The 14,084-nt window shown below is 37.9% G+C and overlaps 1 protein-coding gene across 1 annotated transcript in view; it reads right to left on the bottom strand.

The window, feature by feature from the left end:
- Tmc1 (transmembrane channel like 1) overlaps positions 1–14,084 on the bottom strand; it is a 117,463-nt gene that overhangs the window by 29,678 nt on the left and 73,701 nt on the right. Inside the window, exons 12-14 of the mRNA XM_057777616.1 lie at positions 12,895–13,074; positions 12,626–12,787; positions 6,780–6,908 (exon numbers count right to left, since the gene is read on the bottom strand). Of these exons, the coding sequence (XP_057633599.1) occupies positions 6,780–6,908; positions 12,626–12,787; positions 12,895–13,074 (471 nt within the window). The remainder of the gene's footprint in view (positions 1–6,779; positions 6,909–12,625; positions 12,788–12,894; positions 13,075–14,084) is intronic.

Raw genomic sequence — 14,084 nt, 5'->3', positions numbered from 1 at the left:
GTTCCTGACTAGAAATTTTCTAACACCCTTTCGTAACCTGAAATCTGATATTTATTGAAAACTAAGACCCAGTTATTTAAAAAAAATTGCTTCTCTGTAAACACTTCAAAAAATGAAACTTAATATGTCGTATAGTAAACACATATCTCCCCACTCTAAAAATGGCACATTTATGAGAAGGCAAAGTTATGTAGATATGTATGATTCAGCATTCATTCTTTGAGAGGGAAACTTGTTGAAACGATGAGATTGTGTTATATTTAAAGTATTAAAACAATACTTTACCAAATAAAAATTAATTAGGAATATATTTGTTTCATTGCCTCTGAGACAGGAAAAATAATGCATTATTATTATTATAGTGCATGAGAAAGGGGGAAGTAAGCATGTTTCCTTGAAACCTGAGATCATGTAATGAGAGCAATGTAAAAAGCTCACCCATGGCCACTCACCCCACCCGCACTGCCAGCAACAGAAGGACTCACTTGTTTTTGCACAGAGGATAATAGCCCAAGAATGGAAGCCATATATATATTTAATTTTGAACTTTATACTGGGCTAGAATCAGGCATCTACCCAGGGTTCACTGGACAAACACCTGGGGAAATCCATTGAGCCCCTGAAAAATTGGGTTATCTGGAGCAGAATGCCCCCATACAGCTGTTAGGAAATGCAATCAGAGCCTCAGAGTTAATGAACATATTCACACAATTCCCAGTTCCCACAGCTCTACCACTTGACTCAGTGCCTAGTTAGCCTGGGCTGAGACTCCAGAGCAGTGTTGCTCCTGTGTGGTCTCCAGACTGCAGTCACAGGGTCACCAAGGAGCTGGGAAGAGGCGTTAATTCCCGGACCCTGCCCCACAGCTACCGAATAGAACTGCTAAAGCCTCTAGGCCCTCGGTGGACTCTGATGACTGACTAAATTAGAGAACCACAGATCTAGGATAAGCTTTAGCTTCATCTACCAGGATGATTCACTCCTTGAGGCTTTGCCTTTCAGCCTAGCTGAGAAGTAGGATCCTGCTAGCCGCAGACTGGCTCTGTCCACAGACTGTGGTTCGATATCATATGAACCCTGTTCCGTAGGTTCTGCACATTCATTCCTGCTCCATCACGGTGTGCCCAAGTCTTCTCACTGCCTCTGTACCATGCTGTCTTCCTGACGGCAATCTCATTAATCCTCATATTGACCTCGGGAGCATCTTCCATCTTTTTCCTTCTACTCATTCACATTTACTCCATTCTACTGAACGTAACGTCTTGAATCCAGGAAGCATTAGCAATTTAAGAAGTCCTATGTTGCATTCATTCTTTGGCAGAGTCTTTAGATACTCTGGGTTACAGTGAATGTCTGATGTAGGGTAAATGTAAATGGCTTTGAAGTAAATTAGACAGGGGTTTTAGTTGTAAGCCTACTACTAACTGGCTATATGCCATTGATTTAACATACTTTAAGCCTTAGTTTATTATGGAGTGGGAATAATAACTACTTCACAGCATTCTGGATTGTTTACATGGAATGAAAAAATAGTTTAAAATTTGTAAATTATTTGTAACACTTCTGATATGTAGCATGTACTAAATAAAAACAGAGTGTTACAAAATGCCAAATGATTAGGCTTGCACTCAGATGGGATGGTCTGAATATTATACACGTTTATGGATAACCTTGAGCTTCTTCAACAGATCTCAAGGAAATCTCTCATGATTTTGGTTTGTATTAATGCAACAAAGATCTCCTTAAAAATACAAATATAAAGAAGATGAAGAACTTGTTCACACATACTGACATATAATTCTACATCTTCTCAGATACTCTTGACTCTTTTTGTTGATAAACACTAAGTTTGTTGTCAGTGTAAATTAAATGTTAGTTTAAGACATTCATTGTAACTAGGGAGCAATGACAAAAATAAAATAAAAGAGAACAGAAGAGAGAAAAGGCACCTTTTCTCTAACCAAGCAAACCACCTTAGAGAAATATGTTGTAAGGAACAAATGTGTGGACAGCACTATGATGTATCTATGATGATGTTTGCCTACATTAATATAATTAAATGTCATCATGACAGTTATTTTAACAAAAATATAGTTCAACTGATGAAACTAAACTACTGTAAATTTTCCTAAATCTAGCTGTAGAATATTATAAAAATTAATATTAATTAAATTAAAAATCATATTACATTTGTGAGAGAATTAATGAAAGTGCAGATCTTCATGATAAAAATAAACTAGATCCATAAAAATAAGAACTGAATGCTTTCCATCATTATGCAATGTAGGGGGGCCTAAAACGGACATGAAATTAAAATTTAGACAATCTGGGGTGTTGAAGGGGAAGATGGCTGGAGACTAAGCAAAGGGTGACTATGATAAAATATATGCTATGTTTAAATATCATAGCAAATCTGATTGTTTTATACAATTAATCTATGTGAATAAAAATAAATTTCCGTTATAGAGGGCTAAGGTTTTGGCTTAGTAGTAGAGCACAAGTTAGCATGACCAAGGTCTTGGAGTCAGTCCCCAACTCATAAATAAATATCGTGCTATAATCTAACAGTAACATGAAGATGTGGTGGCACATCCAGTGAGGTGCCCCAAAATAGGCATGTAGATTCCCTGTCTCTCTAGACACACAGGTATATATACGTATACAAACACACATGCTAAATCTATAATGGGACATATAAAAATATAATATTTATGCACATATATGCAATATTAATATCATTTGATTCAGATAATTTAAATGTTCTCACTAATGGTAGGATTATCTGTATTTTTATTTTTATATTTAACTTTATTGTATTTTTCAATTTTTCGACAAAAATCTCATATTTTTGAAATTCTGAAAAACAAAGAAATAATATTTTTGTGACAGAAATGACCACTCTTTTTCAATTTCTGAAGATAATCCTCTCTTTCTCTCTCCTTTCTCTCCTCTCCTCTCTTCCCTCCTCTTTCCTCTCTTTCTCCTTCTCTTATTTACTGTCTTTTCACACATACACTCCAAAGTCTGAGAACAATTGATCTGTCCTTTGCTATTTACCTTGTATGCCTTTTTTGATTCTTACAGCTAGTAAGATATAGGTAGTGGTGCTTGTAGAATTGAAGAATGACTGTCCTACTGCCTGAAGGTGGGAGGTTTCTGCCTGTTTTCCCAATTGGAAATGTGAGTCTAATATGGCCAGGTTTCTAACATGTCAACAAATGAAATGTATTATGTAGAAATTCCCAGTTTTAAAAGAATGAGCTCATTAAAAATATCCAAGCACTAGGCAGCCAAACTAAAATCAAGACTTCAGGTCCAAGCTGCATCTTCTCTGTGGACTTCAGCTTCCTCATCTTCTCTATACCCCTCAGCACCTTGCACAGGTTTGCTCATAGTGACCAGCACCTTAAGACTTCCAAGGAAGTCAATCAATTGGCAGCATGATATAATTCACAACAAAGATATATGACCCAACATTAACATTTAATAACTTGTTTTGATTCTGAGCCTTCCTTCAAAGAACCTTCCAAAGCTAGAATGAGAGAGAAGTCTTCCTTTATGACTTAAAAACAAAAACTCGTTTCCTGTACTTTGTACTAACCCAAAAGCTGTGTCAGCACTCAATAAATAATAAATTACAGTCATTTAATTATAGCTTTTTTGCATCCAGGTCATGTTATATTGACTTTGTATTCATAGTCAACTTTTCTACCACTTAAGAAGAAAGTAGCAAGGGATAAAAGGCAAACAAAAGACAAACCATGATCTAAGAAAGAGATGGCAATTTTTATGTCTGCCTCAAAGGAGCTGAATCAGACAGGGAAAATAGAAATGAATCCAGACCAGATGAATACTTCATAGTAAACAATAGGAGAACTGCACAGGGGCATCTGGGATCTGCTGCATTACCTCACAGCTATGAACCAGAGAACATTACCTAACTGCTTTTGCCTCATCCTAGGGGGCACCTTAAGTAAGGGTGACATTGATGATCTAATAAAAGATATTGTCTCAAAGTCAGGCAACCAAAAGATGGGGCTCAGCAACTCGAATGTAGGCTTCGTCTAGATACAAGAAAGCCTGAGATAGAAGTGAAACCACCTGTGCAGAAGATTTCTTCTTTGCGGGGGGGGGGGGGATCTTTGCTGGAATAGAACACATGACCAGAACAATGTGGGCCCAGCCTACCAAAAGGAAGAGTTCTTCCGGCTGCCACCACTGCCCTGATGGTATCAGGGTGTGGAGGTACAAGTTCATCAGCAGTCAACAGAGAGGATTTGCCACGTGACTAGCCTGGTTCAAACAACAGACAGTTTTTTCATACATGCCTCACTGTAAGAGGAGACAGGTAGTAAGCAATTTAAAAGGAAATGTTGAGTAGCTGTATATCTTGTTTATAAAACAAAACTGTGAGTTGCCATAGCATTAGATGAGCTAAGTTAGAATGGTGTCAGAGAAGGAGTCTGAGGGGTGACCTACTAAACGGATGCTTAATGACAAGAAGGAAGTGGACAACAGCGTCCCTTTAAGGAAGAAATAATAAGTGCAAATGAAAAGACCTTTTTGTATTGGAAAATTTTAAAAGTTTATATTTGTGTAAATTAGAACCCAACAACTATGCTGAAACAGAAAAAGAAGGAAACTGAATGAGCCTGAGAGCCCTAGAAAGGTATCTGGGGCACATTCGGGTGCTCACAAAGCCATGGAGGGCTTAAACATAGGGACATTATCATTTCTGAAACTCTTGTTTCTATGGATTAACTGAAACAAATTTTATTTGTATAAAAGGGCAATGGAGACCTGTTGACATGTTAGACCAAGAACCAAGTATGTATGCTGTTCCTCTTTCCTGAAGTATGTGGGTGACTTTAATTTGAGCATAGAAGAAAAGCTGGTGATAAAGACAACACCATAGAGGTTCAGAGGAACCTGTGCTATTGTTTCAGAGAACTAGGCTGCCCCTGGGCTCCATTTAAGCAAAGTCCTGACAGCAAACTGAGTCTTCCTCGAAACCTCCACAGTCCCCCACTGCTGTCTCTGTCAGGCTAGTGTTAGTCTGTGAGCCACATAAAGCAAACCCCACATTCACTGCACCCTCTTATTACCTCATGTACCACATAGTAACTGGTGTGTGATAATTACCCAGTCCCACAGCAAAATTCACAGGGATATAAAGAGTATACAGTTTATAGCAATCTTATAGTGACACCAACTAGCTTCGTAGAAAAGGAACTGACCATGGGATCAAGGTTTCCTTCAACATTTTAACTGACAGTTTAAGGTCCATAACTTTAAAGATCCAGAGCTGACTTTATTTTGGTATCAGAAACCATGACACTCAAATCTGGGTTTTTCTGAATTATGACTATTGTGAAAAATTTAATTTCACTTATAAAGATGTGTCATTGTGATTGGTTTAATATAAAAAGTCAAATGGCAATAACTAGAAAGGGAGGATAGGTGGGACTTCTGGGTAGAGAGAGAGAGAGAAAGAAGAGGAATCCAGGCCCCAAGATAGACACCAGAAGACATGGAAAGGAAACAGGAGGAAGGTGCAAGATGGAAGAGGGGTTATGACATGTAGTAGAACATTGACTAAAATAAATGGGTTAATTTAAGTTATAACAGCTAGTTAGAAACAAGCCTAAGCTATAGGTTGAAACTTTCATAATTAATAAGAAGTCTCTATGGTATATGAAGTCCTTCTGTATATGTGTTGCTTTTATTGGTTAATAAAGAAGCTGCTTTCAGCCAATGGCTTAACAGAATATAGCCATGCCAAAAGAGATAGAGAGAGATTAGGTAGAGTCGGAGGAAAGCCATGTAGCCACCACAAGAGACAGATGCCTCTGCAGGAACTTGCTGAAACTTCTCCGGTAAGCCACAATCCCGTGGTGATGCACAGATTAATGGAGATGGGTTAGTTTAAGATATAAGAGCTAGCTAAAAATATGCTTAATTTATTGGCCAAACAGTATTGCAAATAATATAGTTTCTGTGTGATTATTTTAGGTCTGAGTAGCAGGGAACAAATGAGTGGCCTCTGACACCAAATTGATTTGTGCCAAGGTGGCCAACTAAATCCACTTAAAACCTGACAGTTTGGGGAAGGACTTCTAGACACACACACACACACACACACACACACACAACAGAGTTTAATGCAACTTCTTGCTCTGCTTGCTGGTGACAAGCAGAGATGTGGCTCCTTTAAGAGGTTTCCTGGATTCAGCTTTAGTGGCAAAAATTGCATGGCTACTTTAAAAACAGCAGCTTCCTGTTCTGCCAGCACAAATGAATTTGTCTCTTTCAGGAGGTCCAGGTATGGAGCATTTAAATGAGGTTTGTAAGCAGAGTGCTACACCTTGCTTAATGGCAACATAAGACCCACTGTGTGCCAGAAAATGGTGCAATGTGCATGGCTCTCAAAGACTGGGAACATGCCTCAACCATGCTGAGCTGGGCAGAGTTGATTGGGATTTCAAGGCCAGCCTGGGCTACAGAGTAAGTTCCAGGACAGGCTCCAAAGCTACACAGAGAAACTCTCTCTCAGGAAAAAAAAAAAAAAGGAAAAAAAGTCTCTATCTTTATTTGGAGGTTGGCTGGCAAGACAGAGAAAGTCTCATTAACAGATAACTGCACTGATGAATATTTGCTTATTGACATCTCACGAGGTGACCTCACTCATATAACTCTGAGGCATACTTCCACTCATGCTGTGTGTGTAAATGAATCACAGAACAGAAATCTGATAAAGGGGAAGTCAGCACCATACTTACATATCCGTATTCCAAATCCCAGCACCAGCAGTAGTTGCAAAACCTCACAAAGCATGCTCTGAGGAAGTCACCGATGAGGATCGTGACGTAAGTGGTCAAAACATCAGAAACGGTGAGTCGTACAAACTCCTGGTACAATACAGTCTTTATTAATGAACACATTTTTGTCTTCAGATGACCCTAATATTGATATCAAAACTGTGATGTTTCTAAGTCACTGGCTTGAAGACTAAAGCTAATGATAAAAGAGAAAAAGGACAAGTAGGCACATCGAGTAAATGAAAAATAGCTCCTGTGTATTTTGATACTCATAAAATAAGCAGCTCCATCCTCAAATCTTCCTACCAGCTTCTTGTTTTTACTGAGAAACTTTGTGACACCAAAGTTTAAAAACAAGTGGAAAATACTCAATATGCATACATTTTAGATTTGTATCTGGCATTGAATTGTATACTTTGAAAGTGTAATGTGTGTATGGTATGTGGCTGGAACTTCAATGAGGTTGCTTTAAAACGTGCTTGTATTGTTTTTTTTTTTTTCCCCTTGGTGTTGGCCAAATACATAACAAGAGGCTACATAATAGAGAAGAGTTTCCTCCAGCTTACACTTGAAGGGGATACGGTCCATTATGCGGGAAGCATAGTGGCATGAGTGTGAGGCAGCTGGTCACAATACTAAAACAGTAAGGAAGCAAAAAATGAACATCAGTAGTGTTCAGGCAAACTCTACCCCAGACCTCCCCCCAGTTCTCTGCTTTCTCCAGCTTGGCTCTATTCCCTAAAGATTTTACCACCTTTCAAAACAGTGCCACCAGCTTGCAATCAGATTTTCAAACACAACACCTTGTGGAGTGAGTATATTTCACATTCAAACCACAACAATGATATTTTTAAAAATACAAAAAACTTGTTTTCAACACAAGTTTTTAAAAAATCTATAGGATAAGATATGTGGAATAAACTTATTTTTAACAAAACACTCATGTAGGTATACTATATGTATATATTAAAATTAAATATATACATCAACTGCCATAGGTGTAAGTTTACTACAATGTAAATATAATGAAAACAAAAGATTATTGAAACTTTAAATATGTATTTTAGGATTATTTTAACATTAATTTTCCTGCAAAGTAACCCATGACAAAGGCCTGGAAGCAACAGGACATTTTGACCTCAAAGTAGAGATAAAGAAACAGAAAAAAAATGACAGAAAGGAAAGAAAGCCTTTGCTCATAGGTCTTTTGAAACCTCTCATCACTGGGGCAAGCAGTTCCACAACCTTCTAGGGGGCCCTGCACACAGCTCTTTCTGTTATTCTTGTACTACGCCTCCATTATTTTCTCTTTGGAGTTTCATTAGCCTTTTTTTTTTTAGACCATCTGACTCCATGCTTTTCCAGGGTACTTGGCCTTGCACATGGTCTTCCTCAACCAATCTTGCCTAACTCCCCTCCTGTCTCAGTTTGTACCAACTGACAAACATGGTCAGAGCATGACTAAGGCAAGCGTCCTTTGCTCGCTGAATCAGAGATGTGCTATACCAAAATGAACTCAGATTGCATGCATTCTATCTTTGTCTCATTGCCAATGTATATTTGAAATCTTTTTATAATTATGTTGTTAATGGCCTTGCCTCTCTCTATGTAATAAATAGGCTGTAATTTTCACAAAATGTGTCCCCCTTTCAATCCCTTTATATCTCTAGTATCCAGAAACTCTGGATATGTATCAGCCATTAAGTAAATATGGAAAAAAAGATTATATGTGCTAGTATTCCTGATTAATCTGTAATGAAATCTTTCTCTTTTATGTTCTCATTCGCCTTTTTATTCCCTTGTCAAAGCTAAGACCCTGACAACAAGCATGTTCTAGAGGTAGGTTGAGGAGGTTATTTTTCTAGTTTCTTCAGGAAGATTTCCTGAGAAGGGATAACTTCAGAGTGGTATACAGTCCCTCACACCTCCTTAAGGAAGGGTCATCACCTAGTGACTGAAATATTATTCTCCTCCAAGGTATGATATTTTACATCAATTCCACAAGGAAGATATGAACACACTTGTATACATTTTAAGTATCAATCATCAGATGGTGATGTGTGATTCCCCACTGTATGCTGTGATCACCATTGGGTAATAAAGAAACTGACTTGACCTGATAGGCTAGAGTAGAGCTAGGTGGGGAAAACTAAACTGAATGCTGGGAGAAAGGAGGTAGAGTCAAGAGAGAAATCATGTAGCCCTGCCTGAGACAGACACTGGAACTTTATCTGGTAAGCCACAGCTATGTGGCAATACACAAATTAATAGAAATGAGTAATACTGAGATGTAAGAGTTAGCCAATAAGAAGCTAGAGCTAATGGGCCAAGCAGTGATCTAATTAATACAGTTTCTGTGTGGTTACTTCAGGGCTAAGCAGCCAGGAACAAACAAGCAGCCACCTTATAACAAATTGGTACCCAACATGGGCAACCTAAATTCACTTAAAACCTGAGAGAGTTTGGGAAGGAATTCTAAGCATAAAACAAAAACAAAAAAACAAAAGCAAAACAACAGAATTAAGCATGGCTTAACGACGTGGCTCCTTTAAGAGAGGTTTTCCTGACTAAGTAGTAGCAGAAAAAAGTCACACAATTTTGAAGGTGGCTTCCTGGGTTGTGCTGCTCGTACAAACTCTGATGAGGTCTGGCTATGGAGCATTTAAAAGGGATTTGTAAGCAGTACTGCCCCTGATTCGGTCTGAGGATTTGTAGAGGATTGAAGTCTAGTGATTACTACTGCTCCTATTCTCTGATCTTTCAGCTTTCACCCTAATATCTAACTCCAGGTTTCTATTGTTCAGACTAATTAGGATGGTGCTCACTTGAGCATATCTACTTCTCAGTATTCTCATCTACAGAGTGATGATGCTTGGGGGATCTCACATGGTTGGCTTAAAATTTTAAGGAGTTCATGCTTGGCACATTTCATGGGAATCAGTGTTAGCCTTTCTTACTGTGGTCCTCAGCACTTGGCTTCAAAACACAATGTCATCCATAGAACATGCCTACTTGGCTCACGGTGAAGTTTCTGTTGTCTGTCTTATTACCTTCCACTGTAGGTAAAAAATTATTATTTGAAAAGAACTTCAGAGTTAAAAGGAAAGTAAATTTAATGGGTTTAGAACCAAGTGAGTTCTGAGTGCCACAACATCACGGAAAGAACAAAGTAGAAGACATTCAAAGAAAGAGAAAACACCTAGAATGTTTCATAGAATCATGCATTTTTAGGGTATATCGCCATAATTACACAAACCCAACTGCCTTTACTATTTCTTCATTTTTTATTGACTAAAGGATAGAAATGTTCCCAGAAACAAAAATGGAAATACTGATACAATGAGGGCCAGTGCTTACTAGCACTCAAAGCTGATATATGCACCAAGTTACTATCACTGTCCCAGATTCTGCTGACCTAGCCAGCCTTCTATATTTCCCTTCTTTTCTACTTTTCTTCCTCAAAATGGGTGTCAAAAACTTATGGGAAAGTCAGCAGAGCCAGTCATGGAAGGGGAATGTCTCTTATCAAGATATTGAAGGAAAAAGGGAGAGAATGGCAGTAAGAAACAATCATGAAATAGGAAACTCACTACAAGATATGATTCAGAAAACTGCACACAGCATGTTCTGAGATTTACAGCATGTTCTAGAGCCCATGGTTTTTGTGTTATTAGGAGTTGACACATGGAGGACTTCCACAGAAGCTTCTACATCAGGAACATAAATTTCTCTTAGAATGATACTTCATGTGGAATTAATCTCTCCTTGCCTAAGAAATGGTCATCCTGTATCTTATTCTTTACAGTTAGTTTTACTGATCCTGTTCAGCAGGTGCTTGCCTGTAAAAGGACAGGCTTTAATACATTACAGAAAAAAAAAAGCCTATCAATCTGCACATTTGCAAACTGCACATTGCAAGGGTCTCTGTTCTTAAACTCCGGGTTGCAGATGTAGGGGATAGGTTAGGTGTGAAGAAACAGCCCATGAGAACATTCTTCCCAAAGAGCACTGCGACATGCACCAAAAGGTGATTGCCTGCTCCTGACAGAACTAACTGTCATGGGCTTTGTAGATTAAAATAATACAACTGTTTTTTCATGGTTCTGTAAATAAGAAGTTTAATATCAAAGTGTAGACACAGGAGATCTGCTTCCCTTGCCTTCTAACTCCAAGAGATTGTCCACACTCCTTCAGCCTTTGCCCCTTCCTCCACCTCTAAAGCACATCACTCCAATCTCTGCTTTCTTTGTCACATCTCAATTCTCCGACGTTGTCTCTGTGTCTCTCTTAGAGAGATACACCTTGTAACCTTACTAGACTCACTCAACATAGTTCAGGGTCATTCATCCTGCTAAGCCGCTACATGTTTAAATCCATAAAGTGAACAACTTGGACGGCCCTTGCTCTGCCTACCACACCACAGCCCATAGAATCTCTCTTTTAAAAGCATACAGGTATTAGTTTATTCTTCATGGATGTCTCTAGAAGCATGTGAAGGCCTGAAAAAAAGCAATATGCACCAAGAAAGAAACTTATCTGATCATCAAATGCTTAAAAAGTAAATAAAGCAAAATATTTTATTAGACTATGCATTCTCTATTCCATATTCAATCATATAATTCTAGTGTTGTATATTATATATACATACATACACACACACACACACACACACACACACACACATATATATATATTTCTCCCATAATTGAAATCTTGATTGGCTTAACCTCCTGAATGTCAGACATGGAGTGAAGATGTCTTTTGAGGCCACATTTGTTTACATTGCATTACTTCAGTAAGGTTTGCGTTAATACACTGATATTCTCATCCTACAGAAAATATAATTTTAAATTCATTTACATAGACGGGCAGTGGTGGTGCACATCTTTAATCCCAGTACTTGGGAGGCAGAGGCAGTTGGATCTCTATGAATTTGAGGCCAGCCTGGTGTAAAGGAGCTAGTTCCAGAACAGGTTCTAAAGCTGCAAAGAAGCCCTATCTCGAAAAACAAAAATATTTTTAAAAATTAAAAAAAATCTGTTTAAGTAATTTATAGACTCTATGACTGATACAGATGAACTGCTATGTTCTAGAAATACTAAAATATACTTGAATTTGTCCATACTTGATAAACTAAGGTTAAATGAACACTAAGAGTGTTTTCTCCAATGTGATAAAATTACAAGCTTCAGAAAACACAAATAGAATCTGTACATAAGTGGGAGACTCTGAAACAGCATCTCTGGTTGTTTATGTTTGATTTTTATTTCCCTTTATTGGACATAAGCAATAGGCCTTATTTCTTTTATCTGGTAAATATCACTAGTCTTAGTTAGACAAGGGTCATTTACATAACCATTATAAAAACAAACAACTTAAAATAGCATTTCTTTTAAGGCTTAAGGGAAAATTATTAGCTAAAAATTGGTATTATAAAACCACTAGAGCTTTTTATAAAAACAAATAACATTAAGCAGAGCTCCGCATTATCACTATTTGAGTCTGTATCTAAATCAAGGTGTGTTGTTAGCATGTAACAGGTGGCATGAATCTCTTCACATGATTGCAAACTATCCTTTTATGTACAGCTATAAAAGTACTATATAAAGAAAATGTGTCTATCTCTGGGGATAGATATGAAGTCTTCCTTTGTCAATACGTATGAAATTTGGAGCCAGCAAACACTAAATATTCAATAAACCATCTCTATTCTTATTATTAAACCATAAACAAAAACACTGTAGTTTGGAGGAAATATTCAGCCAGCTTTGCCCCCTAACAACATAAACTTTTCTTCATAATGTTACCTGTCCCACCATTGTTTCCCAGCAGGGTCCTCGAGGTACATCTGCAGGATGAACAAAAAATGGTGGTCCTGTGGTGTTCCCGGTGAGGGAGTCATTGTAAGCCTTAATCATGTTGGCTTCCCACAGAGTAATATTGGCCTTCACGAGCTTCTCCTCTTCAATCTAGAAATCAAAAAGGTGGAAAGGAAAATAACACAGCACAGTTTCAAAGGCTGGACTGGGTAATTAGCATGCTGATGACAAGGACAATCCAGACACACAAGGCTCACCTTGTTGTTAATCTCATCCATCAAGGCAAGAATAAATACATACAGGTTGCCCAGGAGAAGAGCAAAAATGCGCCCCAGGAGCCACTTCAGAGCAATGAGAGGGTGGTAATCTTCCAATTCAGCAAATAAGTCAAACAGTGTGGGACAGAACATCCCCAGGAGGGACATAACCATGTTCATCTACAAGGAGACACAGGGATCAGGGCGTTTCAGTTATTACAGCTTCCCTCTGGAAGTTGAGAAAATTTTCAGCTAGGTTACTTTGACACTTTAAAAAGCTAAGAATATGCCACGCCTTTTTAGCATTTGGTCTCAATAAAACAACAAAGACAATATTCAACTCATATTTATAAGCTATGCATATGAACTTGCAATGTGCCCATGATCATGTTTCCCTGGCATAGTGAGTGCACAATTTATCTCTCTGGCCAGAGAACCCACTGATCTATGTGGTTACTGACTGTGATATGCTAATGCATAGCATTTTGAAAATGAGGTAAAGAGGAAGAAAAGACTAAAAGTCACTCCTGAACTTGTTCTCTAAACACATGACTCAAACTGTCGGCACTACCCATTTTCTTATTTCCCCCTGTATACTCCATATTTTGAATGATTAGAACTACCAGAATATAGTTAGAATATAAAAGCTATCTTTTAGGGTTTTTTTTTTACTAAAAACACTCTATTAGAATTATCAAGAGGATGTATAACTCAGCATGATATAAAATCAGCATGAAATATCTCAACTGACATTAAAATTTGGCAGATTCTGTACACCTCCATATAAAGACAGTCTAGCTTCTGTGCCAGCAGATGTGTGGGGTCATTTTTGAGTCTCCACTATTATCTTCATCCGTATCTAGAGCTCGGAGTTCCTCTTAAACAGATATTAAATGCATTCTTACAAAGAGTTATTCTTTTTGGGATACTGAGATAGGCTGGCCTAGAATTCAGTGAGAGTCCAGGTAGCCTCAAGCTCGCTAGCTTTCTGTCCCCCGAGTGACGGGAAGAAGTTAATGATCAGCAACCATTCATCATTTGATATGATTCATTTACACGAGAATAGAACCATTGTGCTGTTGGCCAAAGCTGAATGGTTTTTCTTACATTTACTATCAGCATTATGAGAATATTTTGAAAATCCTTTAAAAGAAAAAAATTCCCCTGGTTAATAACTGCCACTTTACAGG

The sequence above is a fragment of the Chionomys nivalis genome, chromosome 8 (genome assembly GCF_950005125.1).
Source record: "Chionomys nivalis chromosome 8, mChiNiv1.1, whole genome shotgun sequence".
NCBI lineage: Eukaryota > Metazoa > Chordata > Mammalia > Rodentia > Cricetidae > Chionomys > Chionomys nivalis.
The sequence above is the reverse complement of the archived record's forward strand: the minus strand, read 5'-3'. Positions and strand labels throughout refer to the sequence as shown.